The 23,101-nt window shown below is 36.6% G+C and overlaps 4 protein-coding genes across 5 annotated transcripts; 2 read left to right on the top strand and 2 right to left on the bottom strand.

The window, feature by feature from the left end:
• Positions 1-3,696: 3,696 nt before the first annotated feature.
• On the top strand, positions 3,697-7,811 carry LOC117638019 (protein trichome berefringence-like 7). Of its 2 annotated transcripts, none has more exons than XM_034373104.1 (4): positions 3,697-4,033; positions 4,150-5,001; positions 6,309-6,467; positions 7,138-7,811. In XM_034373104.1, exons 2-4 carry the CDS (start codon positions 4,184-4,186, stop codon positions 7,433-7,435), a joined length of 1,275 nt encoding a protein of 424 aa, XP_034228995.1. In that variant the 5' UTR covers positions 3,697-4,033; positions 4,150-4,183; the 3' UTR covers positions 7,436-7,811. The 2 variants fall into 2 exon arrangements, with proteins under 2 accessions (XP_034228995.1, XP_034228994.1); XM_034373103.1 differs by having other exon boundaries at positions 3,734-3,936.
• A 1,533-nt stretch (positions 7,812-9,344) lies between these two features.
• Positions 9,345-10,363, top strand: LOC117637963 (proline-rich receptor-like protein kinase PERK1). Its single transcript, XM_034373032.1, has one exon. It carries the CDS (start codon positions 9,397-9,399, stop codon positions 10,186-10,188), a length of 792 nt encoding a protein of 263 aa, XP_034228923.1. The 5' UTR covers positions 9,345-9,396; the 3' UTR covers positions 10,189-10,363.
• A 4,056-nt stretch (positions 10,364-14,419) lies between these two features.
• Positions 14,420-16,297, bottom strand: LOC117637305 (stearoyl-[acyl-carrier-protein] 9-desaturase 6, chloroplastic). Its single transcript, XM_034372164.1, has 2 exons — positions 15,604-16,297; positions 14,420-15,230 (listed from the first exon to the last, which is right to left on the bottom strand). The coding sequence occupies exons 1-2, from the start codon at positions 16,234-16,236 to the stop codon at positions 14,664-14,666; spliced, it is 1,200 nt and encodes a 399-aa protein (XP_034228055.1). The 5' UTR covers positions 16,237-16,297; the 3' UTR covers positions 14,420-14,663.
• A 2,408-nt stretch (positions 16,298-18,705) lies between these two features.
• On the bottom strand, positions 18,706-21,787 carry LOC117638868 (alcohol dehydrogenase 1). The gene is made up of 10 exons (XM_034374023.1): positions 21,676-21,787; positions 20,963-21,099; positions 20,684-20,730; positions 20,272-20,597; positions 20,086-20,168; positions 19,912-19,987; positions 19,744-19,805; positions 19,416-19,511; positions 19,142-19,303; positions 18,706-19,012 (listed from the first exon to the last, which is right to left on the bottom strand). Exons 1-10 carry the CDS (start codon positions 21,707-21,709, stop codon positions 18,896-18,898), a joined length of 1,140 nt encoding a protein of 379 aa, XP_034229914.1. The 5' UTR covers positions 21,710-21,787; the 3' UTR covers positions 18,706-18,895.
• Positions 21,788-23,101: the final 1,314 nt, after the last annotated feature.

Below are 23,101 nucleotides of genomic sequence, written 5' to 3'. Positions count from 1 at the left end.
TGGAACTTCAGCAGCCCCATATATTGCCTTCCAGCCCACCAATTTAATGCCACAACTCAGCGAGTGAATCAAGAGAATTCATTCCCATCGTTTTATTGGCAGCAACTCCACCATCGATGAGTTTGAATTCTCTTGATTCATCCATTGAAATTGTAAAATTAAATTGATAAACTGGAAGGTTGTGGGAACCGAATTTTAGCAAAACTCTTGGTCAAATACTTCCTTTTATTTGGGGATTTTTGTCTTGAATTAGGGATTTGATTCTCATTAAATTACTAATTGATTTAAATCTCATAAAATCAGGAAAAAATAATTCATTTCTCAACAAGGATTATTTTTTCCCAAACCCTAGCCCTACGAGGCTACGCAAGGCATGAGGTAAGCCATTCTAAGCTCACAAAATACTGCAGAAATTCCCTCCTTGCTGCTCTCTCTCTCTCTCTCTCTCTCTCTCTCTCTCTCTCTCTCTCTCTCTCTCTCTCTTACACAAGGCTCCGGCTACCACACACGTGTGACTTCAGCCTCCTGGTTCACACCATACATACATCTATGTACCCTTTTTAGCTATTGTTTCTCTACGAATCAATCAAACTAACTTATGCATCAGAGGGCCTTTGACCAACATCCCCGGGTGTGGTCCTTTTGCTCCGATTGGTTTTGTAGGGAGAAAGAGTTCGAGGAAGGAGAAAGGAGAATCTATTGATCGAATATTCTAAGGGACAAAAATTACTCCCACAAAGGTAATATGGGGCTATTGAAGTTCCAATGAGTATATCCTAGAGCAAAGCATATAGGTTGGGGTGTTTTTCCAACCAAAATCATGACATATATAAAATCAAGAATTAATTAATTAGTTACAAAAAGAGCAAAATAAAGAATTAAATTATATACATATATGTGTTCAAATTAAAAGATAATTAATAAACAAACTTGATAGCTGGAGAAAATAACTACATGTTGCCGCTTTATATCAAAGTTGGAATTACAACGTTAGTCAATGGGTCATGCAAATGCTTGTCTCCTAATTTTTTATTCAACAATTTATGTAAATACTTCCCATTATATTTAGGCCCTCCTAAAAGTTTCAAATAATATGAGATATTGACAATGAGAGAGCCTTTGTACAAAGGATATTGTATGCATACGAAAGGTACTTAGTACAAGAATTGGTCTCTTTGTCAATAATTAACTGTACCTGGATTGGGGGAGGATTTTAGGGCAATGTTTGAGATAAAAAGGGATGACATCTTCATCGACATGCAAGGGATGATTATTTTCATATGGGGTAGTAAGCATGGCAGCCCTAGGCCACATGTGCTCATCCATATAACTACATGAAAATAATATGCGAGCCTTGCATTCTTACCACACAGCTTCAGCATATAGACAACAAGTAAAGCAAAATTAGTTGTATTAGATTTATTTTTATTTATATTTAAAAAAAGCATGAGAAACACACCAACATCAAATTGTGAGAAGTGGAGCAAATATGCTAACTAGGTATAGCACTATTGTAATACGCGTATTTATTTATCTATATTATACGCTCCATAACATATGAACCTTGTATTACACATGCCACTATTATATCTTATAAGTTCGAATAACATGGTATCGGCTAACAAAAATGCAGATTGGTCTAATATATTTTAGGATTTTTTGTAGCAATGGTCCCTGAACTATACCTGTAGTTATATTTTGATCACTCAACTCCAAAAATAGTTGCAGAGATTCCCCAATTATGTATGTTGTTGCATTACTAGTCCCTTTCGTCAAGTTTGTCTACTTTTCCGTTAAATCCATGGGTAAACTTGGAAATTCATTCCAAATATTTATAAAAATGAAATAACAAAAAATAAATAAATAATGGTTATTTGTAGCAATGGTCTCTCAATTATACTCGGAGTTACATTTTGGTCACTCAACTCCAAAAAATAGTTACAGAGGTCACTCAATTAGGTGTTATGTTGCACCATTAGTCCCTACGGAGGTCACTCAATCAGATATTGTGTTGCTACAAATAACCCTATATTTTAATGAATGAAACATTGTCTGGTGAATCAAGTTTCGTATTATATATTGCTCATAATTAATAATTCCGCTAAACATGTATAGATTTCTAGTTTTGATCTTTTCACCTGAAGCTCAAATTCTAGGAATTTGAGTATAACTCTGTAATAATCCCTCTCATTTCACCTCCATCAATACTAAGAATAGTGATAAGACTTTCGTTAGTGGGAGAATGAAGGGGGATGATCGTGTTTTCTCCATGGGTGATTGAAGAAAAGACAATGCACAAAGCTTAATCGAGCAACAAAAGTTAAGAGAGAGTTTAATTTGAAGTTTCAAAAATCTCAAGAGGAAAGCTTTGCAAGTATTGGACTATGTGCAGAGTTATTTCCTTCATTTATTATTATGTTGGCTGAGTGGAGTTAGTTGTCTGTTGGCTGTTGTATGAGTGCTCTTTATGAGCGTAGCTTGGTTACCTGATGTGTCCATTAAATTGTTTTCAGTTGGCTGTTGTATGAGTGCACTTTATGTACCAGAGAAGCTAATTCTCTGTTTATGATGAACAAAGACTCCGTGTAGTTCATGGGAAATGAGACTTGGGAATGAGAAATCAGTTACTTCCTCATGTTTGATAAGTTCAAAAATGAGAAATCGTTGTCTGGCCCTATTTGATTCACGAAATGAAGGCAAACTAAGCTGAACCACGTAAACACTGTGTTTCTTTTTCCTTTAATTTCTACAACAAGTTATGAGACTAACCTTGAGTTGTGGGGTTTATACAGAGATCTTTCCCTCTCCGATCAGGTAATTTTAGTATCCTTTTTTACTCAAGGTTGTATTTGCTCCTTTTTGGATAATCCTGTCGTAATTAGGACTTCTTACCTATATTGTTAGGAATTCCTTCATTCCTTCTCGCAAACAACGAAAACGGGTTGACTGGTTTTTATACAAATGATTCTTTTATTTCTTCCACATCAGGTGGGGAGTCACTAGAGGCCAAATGGGAGCATATTGAGTCTACTATGATTAGAAATTCGGAAGAGAGCTTAATAAAATAATAGTGACTAGAACACAATTAGAAAAGAAAAAGGAAGAAGAAAGGAATCACAAGAGGGTTAATTCCCTGACTTGTCTTTGACACTCCCAAAAATAAAAAATATCCCTCCCCAGTCTTTTTTATTTAGTTTCTCTCTTCATGCTTTCAGACATTTTATTTTATTATTATTATTTTTTATCAATGAGGAATAAAGGACTTGAACTTAGAACCTCGTTATTTTATTAGTGGTAGTTTTCCTCTTGATGTTAGAATCTTTCGTGGATTTATGTTCTCTAATGCTATGATTCAGTTGTTTTTTGATGAATACAATTATTATTTTTATACATAGATGATTTAATGGGGTAAGTTGTGAACTCAATTTATTTATTTATTAATGAAACAACCTCAAATAAATAGTAAAATTAGAAATTCGACGGACCTTAAAATCCACAGTTGCTAGAAAGAAATAGTATTTTTTTTAAAATAAATTATTTATCATTTGCTTGTAAATAAAATAAACGGAACAAAGACAAGGTATCCGTCAAGTACAGTCCAAAAGACAAGAGCGCTCACAAGTCCGGCCCAGCGCACCCAATGGAGTTTTCCCACGTGTTCAAGCCCACTGAGCACTGTTTTTTGGTTAAGAACCCACCGACAAGAGTCACTTTAAAAATAACAGAACAATTTTCAACATTTGAACATTTCGGTTGAGAGGTCATGTTCACTCAGACCAACCTGAACCAGGTTCTAAGTTAACCAAAAATGCCATCATCCTTCACCTTTATTTCCCATTTGCTCCTCCACCAACCAACTTCTCTTCTCTTCTCTTCTGGCAGAACCAGTCAAAACCACAACCAAGTGCTTTCTCGCAAAACCCAATTGGTGAATCTGTAAGCTTGCTGTTTACTTTGCTCGTTTGCTTGTTTTCGGCTCTCTTCAAGTTACCAATTTTTGTTCTTGGTTTGTGATGTAGCTGATCATGTATTGGTTAGTAGGCAGTTCCAAGTCTTGGCTCAATTTTTATACTTTATTGATGGTTTATTAATACATAAATTTGTTTCTTCTGGGTTGCCTAATCTTTTATGTCTCATATATGATTTCAGCTGGGATTCTTCTTCATCTGGGTTTGTTTGGTAAATGATGGAGATAGTGAGAAACGTTAATTTGGACTTGTTTGTTCAATTCAGGATTTTCTACAAAAGGGTTTTGAATTTTGGTAATGAGATGATGAGGGGTCATGGTAAAATCTGGGGTTTTCAAACAATCAATGGACTAGTTGCAATTGGCTCATTGGTGTCCTTTGTTGTTGCCATGTCATGTGCATTTTTGTATTTGTTTCCCAGGGTTCCCCCAGTGGTTCATAGCTATGGAATTTCTAATTCCACTACTTCTGTTGAAAAATGTAATGTTTTTGAAGGAAGATGGATTCCAGATGAAAGTTACCCTTTGTACAATGCCTCACAATGTCCATTTGCAGAAATTGGATTTAATTGCTTGGCTAATGGGCGGAAAGATAGGGGTTATGCTAAATGGAGGTGGAAGCCAAAGAATTGTGATATTCCTAGGTTTGATGTGCGTGCAGTTCTTGAAACACTTCGTGGGAAACGGATTGTTTTTGTTGGTGACTCTTTAGGTAGAACACAGTGGGAATCTTTGATATGTTTACTCATGACAGGGGTGGAGGATAAGACTAGTGTTTATGAAGTGAATGGGAATAAAATCACTAAGCGGATTAGATTTTTAGCCGTTCGGTTTAGTTCGTTTGATCTCAGAATTGACTTTTATCGGTCGGTTTTCCTAGTGCAGCCGGCTTCAGCTCCAAACCGAGCACCAAAGAGGGTTAAGTCAACGCTCAGAGTTGACAAATTGGATGAAATTAGCAAAGAATGGATTGATTCTGATATTTTGGTTTTCAATTCAGGGCACTGGTGGACACCAAGTAAACTTTTTGAAATGTGAGTTACCTAGTCTCCTGATCATTGTCTTTCATAAATCCTGTGTTTGGTGTGTGTATTTAGTCTACTTTTCAGTTATTTTTGTAGGATGCTTTTTTATGTTAACAAAGTGTACAAAGTTGGTTTATGATTCTATATTTATGTGATTCATTTCTCTTCAAATTCCCCTACATTCAGTTCCATAATCTTCACTTTAACTGCTTGTGCATCATGCTTTCATGCTCCATGCTTTTTGGTATAGATGTTGATAAATGCACAAAATGTAATGCATGTACTGGATTTCAACTTTTTATCTTACCTAAGAGAGGGGTTTTTTTACTTAGTCTACCTTTAGGTTATATATTTTTGGTACATTCATCTTTAATCCCTCACCCCTCCAACGTTCAGTTCCGAGAATCTGCGCTGTTAACTGGTTGTGCATCAAGCATTCATACTCCACGTTTCTTGGTATAGATGTTGATTAGTGCATGCAGTGGAGTCCAACACATTCATCGTTTCCTAAAAGAGAGGATGTTTTTAAGGCCCATGCATGTTAGTTATTATTAATAAATAGATTTGAAGGCCTTCTGCATGTTAGTGCCCTTTAAGAAGGTTAACTTTGCCAGGAGAGGTAGAATTTCCCTTAGTACTGGTGTGGCCAAAGTCTTGGTTGAAGTTTGTTGGTGATGCAAATTCTATAGCTGTTATGATTCTTGTATTTATTGTAGATGATGTATATGCTTTGTATAATACTTGTAAATGAGCTAGTAAATTTCATTTACAAGTAAAGGCAAAAAAGAAATTGAAAAAATTTCAACAGCTAAGGGGTGGTGCTTTGAATTATAAGTCAAAGACATATTTGGAGATAAATGCTGGAAAGAAATGCATAAATGAAGGTTATTTTAACATTGTACTTCAGACCCTATTTGCTATTTTCCATACTCAACTTCTTAGTGCTATGTTGGCGGGTCTCTCTCCCTCCCTCTCCCTCACCTACTCATGTATTCAGGATTGTCTGAGCGAATGCATATGTACTTGCAAGTTGGGTAGTCTTCTGTTGTTATTTTCTGTTAGTTTATATGCACCTCCAATTATTTTTTTTATTTTTATTTTTTGGTATGAATGATTATGTTTTTTCAACATACCATTGGGTCTCAATCAGATTTCCATAAGTTTGTTCAGATTTAGCTTTTGTTATGAAGAGATTCCCAAAATACATTTGAGACTGCTTGTAGCACTTTTGTTTCAACAAATACTCCAACAGATACACACAGAGACCAAAAAATAAAATATAGAAAACAAAGCAAGTCTAACATTTCTCCAGACAGGGGCTGCTATTTTCAAGAGGGTAAATCACTGAAGCTTGGAATGCCAATCACCACTGCCTTCAAGACAGCTTTAAACACTTGGGCATCTTGGGCTGAGACAATGATCAATACAAACAGAACAAGTATATTTTTCAGGAGTTTTGAGACATCCCATTGGAGGTGCGTTATGAAGTTAGTTATGATACTTGCTGCCAACTTTCTGGTTTTAGCTTCTTAAGGCTGCTGGACTTTGATTGCATCTAGTTCTAACGACTATACTGTCGTTGGCAATTTATTTGACTTGTAGTTGGTTTACACTTGTGTTATCATGAATATTATTTTTTTCTTTTGGGCGCTTTTGATCCCATTAGAGCATTCTACACCTTTATGCGCTTTTTATCTTCCATGTTTCTTTGTTATTTATTTAGCCTTCTGAATATAACATCTCCGTCCATGTTGCTCCTCTTTGGTTGTTTTCTAATGGGGTTCTATATCATAAAATTACAGTTTTTCTGAAAATCCTCAGGGAACTTAGAAAGACTAAGCAGACAAGTAAATAGTTGCTTGGATTATTTTGTTCTTTCTGATTTATTTTGGGTTAGTCTGGGATCAACAAGAATTTCCAAGTCTTTATGGCCTCAAATTACTCTAGTCAATGGTTAATCGTGTAAATACACTGTTATTCGCTGATTTGAAGCAATCTAACCTGTTATCTATAAATTTGTCCTATTTTCTGCTTTATGGAAGCTAAATCTTGTAAATTGAGGTATATGTTTAATTTTCATTGTTGTTCCTGAATACAAACATACTCGTGCAAAACTTGACTGCTAGTGATTCTTATATGTACCAGTGGCCGTAACCGTAATTCATGCAAAGTGACTCGACATCCTTTGTCAAGCCCTAAGGGAAGGGACCAAAGCTCAATTTCAAACATCATTATCAAGATTGTGAGGAAAATGACCGTCCCTGTAACTGTTCTGCATGTTACACCTATGGTAGCATTCCGAAGTGATGGCCATGTGGGTACTTGGAGCGATAATCCATCAGTGCCTGATTGTAGCCATTGGTGCCTACCTGGTGTACCTGATATGTGGAATGAAATTCTCTTGTCATATCTGCTACCCGGGAATGATGTTTCCCTTCAATGACGGGGTTTTGCGATTATGCTTCCTTTTTTGCTGCTTGCATCAACGAGTACCTCTAGTTTCACCCTGTTTTTCAGAAAATGCATGAAGGAAAAAGAGATATCCTGGCTTCATAATCTGAACTTGACCGTTCAGAAAATTCGTCTACACATTTATCATTTGTTGTACAATTGTTTCTCCACCGGCAGTTGGTGTAAGAACCAGAGTTCAAGTCTAATGGAACTTGAGATGAAGCTGCTTTGCTGTAATATAATTGTTCACGAGGTGTAGTGTGTAGTTAGGATTACAAGTTGTAATTTGTATGAAAACAAGTTCTTATACAGGCCATTTGTGAAAGCATTACTTTAAATTGAAATACATGTTTCTATGCATCAGCCGAAAATCAATTCCCGTGTGGTGATTAAGGCAAGTCGCAGAGACTTCTAAATCAGTCTGCTAGCCGTTCCCTCGGTAGATCAGCTTTCTTGTTCCATTTAAATTGTTGCTGTGCCAGCAGTGTATTTGCAGTTGTACCAAGCCCCAAGGGAAAGAACGCAGCATGCTTAGAACTTTAAACTGAACTTCAACATGATGCTGCTTAGCAATTAAGGGGCCTATTAAACATTTTATTTGATTTTTTGCGCTCTTGATAATTAAGCGGAATAGTCAAATAGTAGAGCATGTTTTAACTCTCTTTATGGTTACTGGGGATAGGCAGAAAGTGGTGCATTATTCTGGATGAAAGAAAGGAACTTGAGTTGAACTGCCCAGCAGCAGCCGTGATGCTATCTGTACGACGTAACTCAAGTGGCTAAGAGTATTATTCATATTCACGAGGTTTTAAGTTTGATTTCCCTTCTTATATCAGAATACGTACAATTAAATAAATGAAAAATTAAATTGTAAAGTTAAGAGGTATCGATCATGCCATCATGACTTATGATTGGTCAGAAAGTAACTTTCATATATAAGAATAAGAGTATTAATTGAGCAAAGAAAATGGCCACACGACAATGATAGGGCCTAAATTGTAAGACGTCAAATATGAATTGACGCATATAGAGATATCTGCTTGCCACTAATCCAAGTAATACACAAACTGACTTACCATATTCATCATGAGGTCTATTAATAAGTCATGTTAGCGTATGGTAATGGTCTTCCAGTCTCTCTCTTCCCATCTTCCATCTTTAACGAAAATAAATATTCAAATTTGTAAACCAAACAAACTAGTCAAGTCAAGTCTAAGAGCTTGTTTTAGATAAGCTAAAAAGCACTTCTATAGAGACTCACTTCTCCAAATAATTACTTTAAGTAGTTTTAAGTGATTTTATAGATAAGCACATGGGAAGTGCTTCTGCTAAAATGACTTAAAAATGATTATATGGAGAAGCACAAAGGAGGTGGTTTTCCGCATAAGTGATTCTAACCTATCTAGAATCACTCCCAAACGAGCATTAAGTATTAAATTGAGTTTAAGAAAATATTGGGAATACCAGCTAGAAATCCTTGTCAGTGTGATTGAACATGGCGATTCGTATGCTTCTTTTTCAATATCACACTTGAATAAAGAAACACATATGAAAGAGAAAAAACGTACAAGTAAAGTTGAAAATTATAAAAAATACCCGTACACCGGAACAAGATTTGTCCTTGATGTTGCAATGTTTTAATTTAAAACACGTGTTATTGTATATCCGATCACAATAAAACATATATACGAACTCATTCATGTTGTTAAAGGAATTAAAATAATCGTCAAAGAAGAAACCAATGGACTTTGAGAAGTGTTTTCCAATGCAAACAAACCCTTCCCCAAATCTTAGAATGAGAGTCAAGTCACAAAATATTATTAACTTTTTGTATATGAACTCTTTGGCATAAACGCTTTGCTATACAAATAGCCATTCTATCCACCGCTTTCTCCACAACAATCCAATTCTCATTTCTCATCTCAAACATTCAAAACTTCACAATATTATAAGATGGCGGCCAATCCAAATAAGTTCTACTTCCCGTATTTCCCTCCACCCTCAGCACCTCCTCCATCCGCTCCAAGCCACTCAACCCCGCCACCACCACCAGCCCCGGCGGCAAAGCCTCCAAGTCACTCAACCCCAGCACCGCCACCCCCGGCTGCAAAGCCTCCAAGCCACTCAACCCCACCACCACCACCACCACACCACCCATTCCGTCCACCTCCGCCTCATGCTCGCCCTCCACCACCGCCACTGCCACCCTCACCATCCCCGGACAATAATCCCACCGTCATAATCATTGTGTTCATCTCATTGGGTTCAGTTTTCTTCCTTGCATTCCTTGCATTTGCTCTACTTTGTTGGATTAAGAGAAGAAAGAAGAAGACAATCCAAGAAACCGACATTATTCATATTGACAAACACAGGAAGATCAAGGAGCAAATTGTAGAAGGTCCCTATGGACCACAAGCTGTGGTATTATCAGTTGAAGATGATGTCCATATAGACGAGGAGATAAGGAAGAATGAGACAATTGGCCACAAGGGTTTGCATGGAAAAGTAAAGAGCTCAGATGTCCAAGCAGAAACTGAGATCATTAACTTCGATGAACATAAAAAGGTCAAGGAAGACATAGTAGGAGGTCCCTATGGATCAAAAGCTGTGGTGTTAACAATTGAGGATGATGTTCATATAGACGAAGTGGTGAGGAAGAATGAGAGAGTTGGTAAAGGTTTGCATGCTGCCAATGTAGTGGCACCGAAAGATGAGCCTTCAACGAGTTCAGATATTGGCCAATAACATCTTGCACACAAGGGTTGGAACGAAGTCAAGATTAATTGTATGTAATTAATAAAGATTCATCACTGAAAAGTGATATATAAATTCTTTTCTAATAAGATGGATCAGTAAAATTCTCTGCATATGTCTAATGCGTTGTGTAATGTTCTTAATTGAAATGAAAGGAGAGTTATGTTTGTTTGTGCCAAAATCTGCGCCTTTATCTATTTTGGTCAAAATATGTGATGTGGAAGATTTCAGGGAAATTCCTTGTCATGCACACCAAGTGGAAGAATATTTGAAAAATAAGGAAGGTATTTTCAAGGATTATAACATATAGGCTAAGATAACATCTCAAGAATGGACCGATAGTGGCTTATGTTGGTATGATTTACAACTAACTTACCATCCCAGTTGTGATCCTGCTTTATTTTTTGCTACAGCACTATAATTTTAGTTAACTCCTCTCAAATCAAGTTTTTCATGTTGTTGATTTCCTATGAGTGATACTGTTACATATATTATGGGTCCCCTTTCACACGTACGCATGAATGAGGGCTATAACTCATCACCTAAACTAGGTCGAAAATTAATGCTCTCTTTGTTAATATGTGACCCTCCGATGTATGCGTTACATATTTCTTCAAATTGTAACGATGTATGTGTTCTGTAATAAAAATACATGTTTTTGTAATAAAAACACAAAATCTATCACAACATATTTGCAAACGAAAAATAAAAATAGTTGATATACTATGTGTGATCGATGCATGTCCATGTCATTATAGTTTATTAGAAACAATAAGGTTTTCTTTTTCTTTAATTAATTTTAATCACAGCGATATTCTAAATTAATCTAATGTACAGAGAGTGTGGGATAAAATTGGGGAGGGGGCAGCAGAATGCCTTAAACTTACTTTCTTACACTGATTTTGTGGTTCTTTGTTATTCGATTACTATAGTCTCATTGTATTGTCCAAAATACAAAGGAAGGGGAATACTCTCCCAACCTAGCACAGCACAGCCTCTCCTCACTTGCCCAACAGGTCTCCAGGCTTAAGGCAAGAAAGGAGATCAGGCAAGGATTCGGAAAGCAGAAAGGAAGATAGGGGACTCACACCAGCAACTCCTCAACAATGAAGAAATGAAAACAAATAATTAAATCATATTCCGGAAGATACAACCAGTGCTGAGCATACATGATGTATAAAATCCAAACTTTACTAAATAAAAAAGTTAGCAGCTCCCCGATGCATATTTTTGTTCAATACGATTATTGTACGTTTTTTTTAAAAAAAAAGTGAAATTTACCGAGTCTTTAAGACGTGTACAAAACACGGATGCAGTATTGAAATATAGGTACGTAAGTGTATAATACAGTATTAAATGTGAAATTGCTAATTTAATATAGCAGCGTGGCTATACTATTTATTGTAAAAAAAAAAATACAGAGCCGGGTAAAGCCGGACGACTATACTATTTATTTATTTTTTAAATATTTAAAAACCGAGTATAGACGCGCGGCTATATGATTTCTTTATAAAAAATAAAAAATAAAAAACCGAGTAAAGCCGCACGGCTATACTATTTTAAAAAAATAGAATAAACTGAGAATAGCCTTACGGCTATACTCGGATTTTTCCAAATTTTTTTTAAAAATAAATAGTATAGCAGTGCGGCTATACGCGGTTTTTAGAATTTTTTTCTCTTGGCAAAAGTCCAATTTCCAACAAATGAAGTGTAAGTAGACAAAAGTGGAGTGGGAAAATCAGCTCCTGAATAACCCAAAAGTACTCTTGTTTTCTTTTCAGTTTAAATTATTACATATTAAAAGGTACTCTTTCCATATGCAAGTGATAGGAAAAATCAGGGACGTCATCAATATCAGCTTGAGCTATTGCAAATATTCTCAAAAACACTAAATAGATATCAATATTAGCTTGAGCTATAGCCTATAGCTGGATAAATAGATATCGATGGTTGGTGAGTTAAATAGGAATGCCATGACATATTGTAGTTTAGAAAGAAGTTACATATATATTTGCAAAGACATGACATACATATATATTTGCAAAGAAAGAAATAAGGTCCACAAAGCAATATAAATTGGTACAATCTTATTATTATTTTAAATTAAAATTATTACATATGCAACGCATAATTTGCCATTTATTTTTCTGGAGCGCAGGACATTCATGCTGCACGCAGCGAGCTAGGCAGCAATTGGCAATCCCTTAATTATAATATGATTATTCTTGGAGTAGCTCGCACATCATGAATTCACGATGCTTGTCATATAGTGCTTATCTACAATATCAAGCAAATAAAACCAAAATACAAAGAATATCAATGACCGAAATATAATTCAAAACAAACATGATAAAGCTAGATAGAGAGAAAGGTAGATCAATAATCCTTGTGATGGCAATGGAGTTGGCACAATTTTGTATACAATTATATACAACATCTGAAGGAGTTAACTTGCATTTAATCATGCATATGCAAAGGCATATTGGGCTCAACATGCATTTTCTCGCACATCGTAAACCACAAGGATTAAGATGATTTGTATTGGAAGGATCAGAGATATCATCAACTTGACCAAGTGTTGCCATTTGGAACCGCATTGGTATAAGAGGGATTAATATCAGCTTGAGCTATTACAAGCATGCTCATCAAAACCACAGCCTTGAACAGACTAGCATCCATTGCTCCTCACTTTTCTTTGTTTTTTTTAATTCAACTCTGAAGTTTTGTTGGTGGTGGAAGTGGAAGTTAAAGCCACAATTTATGGGGAGACTACTGTAATTATTGTGGTTTGCCTTTTTGTTTTGTTGTTATTGGTGATTCATTGTTGTGTTGCAGTGGTGGAGTGGGCTAATGAAGCTCTTCAAGGTCTTGGAAAGGGTGCTCCCTTTTCATTCTACTTGACACAAAAATATTTCTCCAGAGTCGCATCTGCACTTGGGAAAAATGACAATCAATTATCCACAGTGAGTCTGGAGTTTCTACCTTTTCGTTTCTTTCATCATGTGGTTGCATTCCTTTTGATAGGCTTTGTTTTGTAGTAGCTCCCCTGTTCTGAAAATAACATTTGTAATCATTCTGTACTTGTCCACATCCAGTTAACTGGTGTGATGAAAACTGAATATTGCGTCGCCCTAAGATCGTCTTCGTTAATATGCACAAGACTCCTTCCTATAAATTGGCAGAAGAATGTAGTTTCAGGAAATCAATGATGACAAGAGAGCAATTTGGCTTGAACGTATGATGTTTGCAACATGAGTCACCGGGATCAACTTGAAGCTCTCCACCTCTCCATTTGTTCAATAAGGGGAAAATTGCAGATGGTTTAGGATGAAATGAAAGGTGAAAAATGACGAAGCTGAAGGCAAAGTTCACAACTAATATAGGTAAAAGCTAAGCTCCAACGGTCTTACCTTGATTCTTAGGCTCAGGAAGTTTTAAATCATAGCAAAACAAAACATCCCTGCCAATTGCATTTGTTATGCTTAAAGTAGACCACTAAATATCAGGCAAGGAAGGACCCCTTGCTCTTCCAGTTGCCTCAGATTACAACCACAAAATCCAGCCAGTTCTTAGGTCAAGTAGTTTCACCAATTATGTTGACATTAAAGTGCACCAGAGCCGTCTAATCTTGGGTCAAGTACACTGTTTCTATTTAAAAATTAGTATAGCCGCGCGGCTATACTATTTCCATTTTAAAAAAATAAAAAACCGAATCTAGCGGGCCGGCTATACGTCTGCTTATACGTCTGCTTGTACTGACTAATTTATGTCAGATAATATTAATCTATTATAGATAATTTATGTCAGATAGTATTAATCTATTCCAGATAGTACTGACAATTCATGATATTATAAAGTGTTTAGTTTTATTCTGGATAAATAATCTGACTAAATTATACATATGATAAGATTTTTTCTTCTTTTGTTTTTGGCCAAATCTATAAGACAAGATTACATCAACTAACTCATTATTATAATTGTAGAACTTTATCAACTAACTCATTATCATAATTGACTAACTCATTATCATAATTGTAGAACTTTATCAACCAACTCATTATCATAATTGTAGAACTTGGGATGTTTATTTTCAAATGCAATATTGAAATGTCCAGTTGAGATTTTGCCAGATAGAGTCAAATCCTGGTTGAATTGCTCTGACGTCTACAGCAACCCAACCCAACAAACAAGTCATATATTAATTTGCATATAAACAAACGAACATAAAACTTTAAATCAAAATGAAGAAAATTGATGAAAGCAACAAACAACGAAGAAAATTGTTGTCTCTCAGGTTGGGAAAAAAACGCGACACATTCTTTACAACTACCAAAAAAAGAGGAAAGTTTTGCAGCACTAAAATAGAAATAGTCTAGATTAAGTACTCTAATTACATACCAAAAAAGTCTTGATTTAAGTTCCTAATTACATTCCCATTGCTACTAATTAACTTCTTAATTACTTAATTACAGCACGACTTCTTTATTAAAGATCCAGCTAAACTTGACCGCATGCGGGCCCATCTTCCGTGCTCTTTCATCCGCTCTCTCCTGAAGCCTCCTTATCCTCGGCGCTAACCCACACACGAACTCCTGTGCACGCGCACCCTCTGCTGTCAATCCCTCCAGCTTCTCCAACCTCCACCGTCCGATCAGAAACTCCAAGATGTCCGCGTAATCATCAGCCGTGTACACGCCCAGCCGCTGAGCCACTGCGGCGAAATGCTCGAATAGCTTGGGGTCTTCCCCATCGTACATAAGGTGCGCCGGCATCGTGATTTTTTTCCTCATCATATCAGCAATCGCCACCATTGCTCCCGTGGGGTCCACTTCGAGGAGCTTTTCAACGATCTTAGAGTATGCCATCTCGTGGCGCCTCTCGTCGGATGCAATGGTTCCGCATATGCGCGCAAGCACTGGATCACCGCCGTCTTTAGCCAGCCGAGCCGTGTTGCCGTGTGATATGAACGTGGCTCGCTCTTGGAACGACGTGTACACGAACCCCAAGTACGGATTGTTCTCTGTCCCTGGCTCCTGCAGTAAATTAAAAGCAAAAAAGCACTTTCTGAAAAAGCCAAAACGTGCTTTCCTTAATGAAACCCAAACGTGGTTATTTTTATAATATAATGCCACACATAAAAAATAATTAATTTTTTTTTCTAAAAACACGAAATTGGCATTGGCTCATTTAACAGCAAAAAGTGCATCTGTTTTAATTATTTAAAATCAAACAATAGAACCAAAATAAAAACAAATAAATGGGAAATAAGCCAAAAACGCTTATTTTAATCCAAAAAGTGCTTTTTATTTAAGGAAAAATGGGCTTTTTTTCCAATCAAATAAAAAAACATCTTATGTAGCTAATTAATTCGAAATAAGGGAAAAAATATTTATGTATTGGACTCACCATGCCAGCTCCAATAAGATACTGTACGGTTTTCTCGATCATGAGCATATCCACCCGACCCGACAAGTAAAGAAACGTGCGGAGCAGATCCCCGTGCCTATTCTCCTCAGCAGTCCAGGCCCGAGTCCATTGAGCCCACGGACTCGAGCTAGCTCCAGTCTCGTCCCTAACTCCGTCCAGCCCATTTATCATGCTCTGATAAGTGGGCAATGCGTCCTCCGTGATCATGTCCCCGACGAGCACCACAAAGTACTCGTCGGGTAGGCCATTGGTCCGATCGCGGAGCTCCTGAACCCGATCCAGAAACTCCCCTTTGGGTAGTGCTGGGTCGGGCAGGAATGCACTGGGCTGCCAACACTGGTCCACCGGCTTTAAAAAGGGGAGGACGTGTTCGGAGGCCCAGCCCTCGAGCGATTTGAAGATCTCGACTTTTTCAGGGGGCATAGAGTGGGTCTTTTGTCTAGTTAGAGATGGCGGTGGTGAGGTGGCGACGGCGGAGATTGGTTGTGGTTGTCGGAATTTGATGGTGGAATTTGGTGGAGTGAGGCGGCGGAGGTGGTGGGAGGAGGTTTGAGTGTGGCCGCGAGAAGGCCATGCAAGAGTTTTGGTGTCAAGGAAGAGGGAGCCCTGCATGTCTCGAGAGATTGTTCTTTTCGGTTGCGTCTAGTATGTAGGTAGGTGCTCGCTCTTCGTCACACAGTGAACGGGGGCTTACATTTATAAGAATTGGGATCAGGTATCTGACCTCAATCTTGGATATAATTACTCTAATGCCACACATTTTTAAAACGGGAAAAAATGTTGAAAAGAAAGAAAAATGCGTCTCATCGAACCGAAATGTTTAAATGAAATTGTTTTTTATTTTTCTAATTGTGAAAAGAAATCTATTTAAAAAATATGGAAAGAAATTGGGTAAAGGATAATAATGTCATTGTAAAGAGTTTAGGGAAAATGTGCGGGGTTTTGTAAAACCAAGGGAGCAGTGGTTTTCAGAGAGGGCAGAAATGGATGACAGGTTTTTCTGTGGGTCTGTTCAAAGCCGACAAAGAGTGACGTGGTTTGGTTTGGGGGGGCGTGTTTGAAGGAGTAATTGACAGCTGGCGCATTACTAGTCTTTGGTAGCAGGGAAATTTAAATTCTAGTTGCCTAATTATTCTAAATTAATTTCCAAATCTCACTTTACTTGACATATTGTCGTTGGTCGCTCAGCAGATTTTTTTTTTTAATAAGGAAAAAGCATTTACTAATGTTTTTTTGGGTTAAATAAAATAAGCCCACGTGGTCCGTACTTTGTTGCAACTTGCATGTAATCTCGTATAGTTTTCTTTTCTTTTCTTTTGCACATATAAGGGAAACATTAACATTTTTTTTTTTTTTTTGTATAAGTGGTATTATTATTGCTCAAAATTAATTTAGATTTTTTAGATTTATTAGGCTTTGGAATTAAAAGCAAGATGGGTATATTACATGTGGGATGTACATGAGTTTATAAAATAAAGTAAAAGACTGATGGTACAGTTGATCGATTCAAAGCGAAATTGGTAGCAAAGGAGTACACTCAGACATATGGAATTGATTATACTTAGACTTTCATGCTAGTAGCTAAAATCAACACAGTTCGAGTATTGTTGTCCTTAGCTGCAAATTTGGATTGGCTCTTACAATAATTTGATGTGAAGAATGCCTTTTTGCATAAAGAACTAACAGAAAAAGTTTACATAGATCTCCCTCATTGGTGTGACGTTCCAGAACAATACAGTCGAAAAGTGTGCAGATTGAAGAAGTCCTTATATGGGTTGAAGCAGTCACCACAAGCATGGTTTGACAGGTTTTCGAAGTCTATGAGGGAGTTCAATTACAATCAAGGTAATTCATATCACACCTTGTTTCTTAAGCAAATGCAGGGTAAGCTTCCAGCTCTAATTGTGTATGTTGACGATAAGGTTGTGACAAGAAATGATCCAGAAGAAGGAAAAGTGTTACAAGACTATTTGTCCAAAGAATTTGAGATGAAAGACCTTGGTTCTCTGAAATACTTTCTCGTAATCAAAGTGTCAAAGTCTAAATCATGAATTTTCCTATCACAAAGAAAGTACACAATAGACTTGTTGCATGAAACTAGCATGTCTACTTAAGATTGATCTGAACCAGGTATCGGTTGATAAAGGTCGATATCAGAGACTTGTTCAAAAATTGATGTATCTAACTCATACTAAGCCTAACCTTAACTACACCTTGAGTGTGGTTAACCAGTACATGCATGATCATTGCGAGTAACATATGAAGGCAGTTATGAGGATATTGCAATATTTGAAGGGGAGTCCATGAAAATGATTTTTTTTTTTTTTTAATTTACAAAAAGTGGTCATAAAAATGGTCATCTCAGAGTTGAAAGGTATACCAATGCAAATTGGGTAGGATCATTTGATGATAGACTCTCTACGTTGGGTTACTTCACTTTTGTGGGACACAACCTTGTTACATGAAGGAGTAAGAAGCAGGATGCGGTTGCTCGTTTGAGTGCAGAAGATGAATATAAATGTATGACACTAAGAATTTGTGAGATCCTAAGGCAGTATCGAGTTATGTTTTTTCGAAGGATGTTTTTTCGAAGGTCTTGAACAAGTTGAGCATGTGTGATATCTATGCAACTTGAGGGTGAATGTTGACTTTTGTATTTGGGTAATTTCTTGTAATATTAGATTTCCTAGTATAGCCCTATGATTATTCCCTGTGATTGGAGATTAGGGTTGTAACCATATGTAAATTCAAACTTGGAACTTGGATGAAAAGAGGATTCAAACTTGGAACTTGGCCAACTTGAATCCAACTTATTCTAAATTACTCTAATCTACGAAAGGAGGATTCGAACTTGGAAGTTGGATGCAAGGAGGTTGGAGCTCTGCCTTCACTTTAATCCTTGAAAAGATGCACAACCAGGATTCTTCCAAAACAGAGAGAGAATTTGCACATCGGCATGCTTCCAGACTGCTAATGCTAAATATAACCAGAGCACAAAGCTCCAAATTCGGATTCCTCCATAGATTGGTAGAGAGAGAAAAAAACACTTCGAAATATATACTTATAAAAGAGAAAATCTATAGAAAATATGCAGAAAATTTTATTATCATAAAAACCATAATATCAAAGACAAAAGTCATGAACCTCGTACTATCTTAAGTTGCTCCTCTCAAAATTTGTAAAATCCAGACCAACACAATTATTCTTAAAGACATCAGATAGATATATAAATAAATTCTCTCCATTATCACATAAAAAGTCCCAAGTTGCTCTAATCCTCCATGCGAATGATGCACCGGATGGACTGTCCTGAAAGCATCAAATCAAATGCTTTGTTGATCTCAGCGAAAGGGACCGAGTGAGTGATAAATTTATCCACTTCCAGCTCCTGCAAGATCAGTACACAAGGTAGAGTTTTACAACATCATATTGAAAATTAAAACTGTCCTCAAACAACTAGAACAGTCAAAGTTTGAAAATTATTCACAAACATACTTGAAAGGAAATAAGAACTTACATTATTCATGTACATCTCCACAACACCGGGCAGATCGGATCGGGGTTTGTAGTTACCATAGAAGGTGCCCTTAAGAGTCCTCTCATTCAAGAAATTCACTGGATGGGTTTTGAATGCATCATCTTTATTAGGCACACCAACGAGTACAGCAACGCCCCAACCCTAAATTCAGAAAGGAAAAAGGAGAGTTCAATTTTGAACCTCAAAAGCAATGTGGCTGCATATTCTAGTATCTTATCAAATGAAACAAACTACAACTTTTATAATTGCTTACATCATGAACACATTCAAATGCAGAAATCATTGCCTGGACGCTTCCAGTGCATTCAACACTCCTATCCACTCCACCATCGGTCATTTCAGCAATCACCTTTTTGTCAAAATTCAAATGTTAAGTCTTTGCTAACCAATAATCACAAACATAAAAGTCCAATAGTCTCTGTTAACCAATAATCACAAGCTTATCAAGTACACATGGGAGAAGTCGTTATGCATTATTTGACTTCAATAAGATCAGTATTGTAAACATATTACGAAGGCAAGGGGCAATCTTTAGGTCAATTCCTCAACAGGTGAAGGCATAAAAAAAGTCTGTAACTAACCTCTTGCACAGGTTTGTTATGATCTTTTGGATTCACGAATTCATTCACGCCAAACTTCTTGGCTGCCAGTGAGTACAAAAAAGCATGATAAATCAGTCGATGACAACTTAATCTGAACCGGACATGAAGCACAGTGACTCCTTGGATGGATATTTAAAAAAGACTGACCTTCCTCAAATCGGTTGGAATTCAAATCAACTCCAATGATTCTTGCTGCCCCAGAAACCCTTGCACCTTCAGCAGCCTAAAAAGTAACAAGGAAATGAACAAGAAAAATCATCATGATAATCCAAACTAGCAGGAAGCACCATAAAAGAGGATCAAAACATAAGAATGACTCACAGCAAGACCAACAGCACCCAGTCCAAAAATGGCAACAGATGAGCCCTTTTTGGGTTTTGCAACATTCACAGTGGCACCAAAACCTTCAAATGCACAAAACAGAAATTGATTAGGGAAAACAAAAACAAAGAAACCACTAATCTTATTTAACATTGTAACCATTAAAATGTGAGAAGTCTTTCAAACCTGTGCATATTCCACAACTAAGAACACAAACTTTTTCAAGAGGGGCTGCAGGGTTGATCTTGGCGACAGAACCAACATGACATACAGTGTATTCACTGAAGGTAGAGGTACCAAGAAAGTGATATATTGGCTTTCCATCCTTGGAGAACCTGGACTTGCCATCACTGAGCATAGTACCCCTGTCAGTATTGATCCTCAGGAGATCACACATGTTGCTTTCCTCTGACTTACAGTGCCTGCACTCCTTGCACTCCCCCGTGAACACAGGAAGGACATGGTCTCCTGGTTGGAGATCAGTCACACCCTCACCTACGCTTTCCACAATTCTAAACAAAAAATTGCCAACCAAGCAAAATTTAGGAAACTAAAAATACTCTGTCTACAAGGGAAACTCAAAATTTAGCAAACATACCCTCCAGCTTCATGACCGTAAATGCGAGGGAACAATGGGTGTTGTCCCTGTGACATAAAAGAGATGATTCAGTTCCAAACGAAAATGCCATGTACAGGAGAGGCCCCTTGTTGTTTCATTTGAGGGGAAACATGTGTTACCAAAATAATAAACAGATGCTCAATCATGCTTAATAATGTAGTGAGCAATGAGGCAGATTATAACCAAATCGTTCTCTTTTGCCATCATGATATGGATATAGTTCAACACAATGCCAGTAAAAGTATAATAAAAATTTACTTTGGCTTCCCAGAAGTAGACATCAGTGTGGCAAAGAGAGGTGAAGAGGATCTTCAAGCGGACTTCTTCTTTCTGTGGTGGTGCCACCTCCACTTCCTCAATTGATAGTGGCTTCCCCGCTTCCCATGCCACCGCGGCTACAATCCACAAATGCCAATGCAATTAGTAAACAATACATCCATTTAATCAATATTATTAACCAACTAGAAGATCAGTCCCCTGCCAAGACAATTGACCAAAAAAATTATGGTTTCTTTCTTCTGTTCAGTAAAGTTTAGAAAATTTCCAAACTGAAATTGGCATCCCCCATCAAATCCAATCCAAGAAAACCCAGATCAAAAGTGAATCATCATCATTAATTGATTTATAAAACATTTTAACAAAAAGAGAAAAGAAAAAAGGAAAAGATCAAGCATCTGCATGTAAAAAAAAAAAAAAAAAAAAACCCACCAGGATGCACAAAAGAAAACAAGATATGTAACCAGAAACAAAGGTATAAAGCAGCTAAGACTCCTCACCAACACTATAAAACAACAGAATGAAGGGAACTGATTGTTAGAACAAACCAGACCCAATTATTGGAATCACTAAAAAAATTATCAGAAACAGAGAACCCAACAAAGGGTATAACCAAAAACATAAATGGGATTATGTAAAAATGAATGAAATGAGCAGAACTATTTAACAAAGGAGAGCAAGAGGTCTGGGTTTACCTCTGCACTTGATAACCTGACCAGCTGTAGACATTGTATCAGAACTTTGTGATGTTTATCTGTTAATTTACGATCAATAGTCTTGTGTTTTTGGATGTGGGAAAGTGAGAATGTGGAGGCATTATTTATATTTTGATTTTGACAACCGCTAAAGAAAGTGGAGAATAAATTTTTTTTTTTTTTTTGTTGTGATGAACAAGAAAGTCGAAATTCAATGTACGAAAAAACCATTACGTGCCCATTATTCCTCCTTTCTAATGGAATAAAATCTGCCTTTTCAAGATTAAAAAAAAAAAAAAAAAAAAATTTCCATCTAAGGGTTATTACTTGGATTGGGATACAAACATTCCATCATTAATTCAGTGTGTCTGTAGGTGCGGGGAGAGAAAACTACTTTTGAATTGGAAAAATGGAAAAATAATTGTACTTGCGCAACTGTAATTTTATAAATAATAAATAAATAAAAACCACTGCTCTCTAGTGGTATATCATTTAACCATTTAAAAAATAGTGTTACTAAACGAACCTTAAAATTAACTGAGTACACTCTACTACAAAAGCATATATTGAATTACTGATTTACTCTAATATAAAATGACCAAAAATGATATATGGAATTGTGAAACAAATATAATTTTAATAAGTACACCCTACTAATCGTATTCAACCTACTCAAGAGATTATTTGGTTCTCATCTTTGTGATCCGCGAGTCAGAATGGCTTGGAGCAAATATAATCTTAGGCTGTTGTTCAATACATGACTGAGCTTGTCGTGAAAAGAGAACTTAAAGCACAACATGCTAAGCAGAAGAAGACTTGGGCTCAAATTTGCTTCTTCTCGCGGTCCAAAAGGAAGGGCAGCGGTGGAGATTATGTGAAGGCCTGATTGATCATTGAATTCCTGACAATCGAGTAAGTTGTCAAAAAAATATTATGGTGAATTGACTTATATACTGTAAAAATAGAATTTATGCATATTACTTTTGCCTAGTTCACTAACAACATGAATGAAAATTGTGGTGGCAGCATCTTCATCCCCCTTTTAGGACTTAGTTTTTTTGGCTTGTGAGCGTGTATGATTAAAAATATCTTATGTTTTTATGCAAATTTGCAAGTTGGGTTACTTTTGAAATTTTGGAATGGATGCTTCATACATTTCGAGGAAGTCATCAAAAGAGGTATTAACTTTGATTTTTTTTTTTTTTTTTTTTGGTTTAGGCTAAAGCATGTGTACCAAGAAATGACAAATATGAGGGTTTTTTTTTTACAGCATCTAGAAGATGTATCTAAGCAAGACACCGACATCAATAAACAATGTGTTTTAGACTACAGAAAGGAATTTATCACAAACGAGGTAAATTAATGAATATTTATATATTTATTTTATAATTGCATACATTAATTTAATTATCAGTGATTTTACAGA

Source organism: Prunus dulcis, chromosome 8, assembly GCF_902201215.1.
Source record: "Prunus dulcis chromosome 8, ALMONDv2, whole genome shotgun sequence".
Taxonomy (NCBI): domain Eukaryota; kingdom Viridiplantae; phylum Streptophyta; class Magnoliopsida; order Rosales; family Rosaceae; genus Prunus; species Prunus dulcis.
The sequence above is the reverse complement of the archived record's forward strand: the minus strand, read 5'-3'. Positions and strand labels throughout refer to the sequence as shown.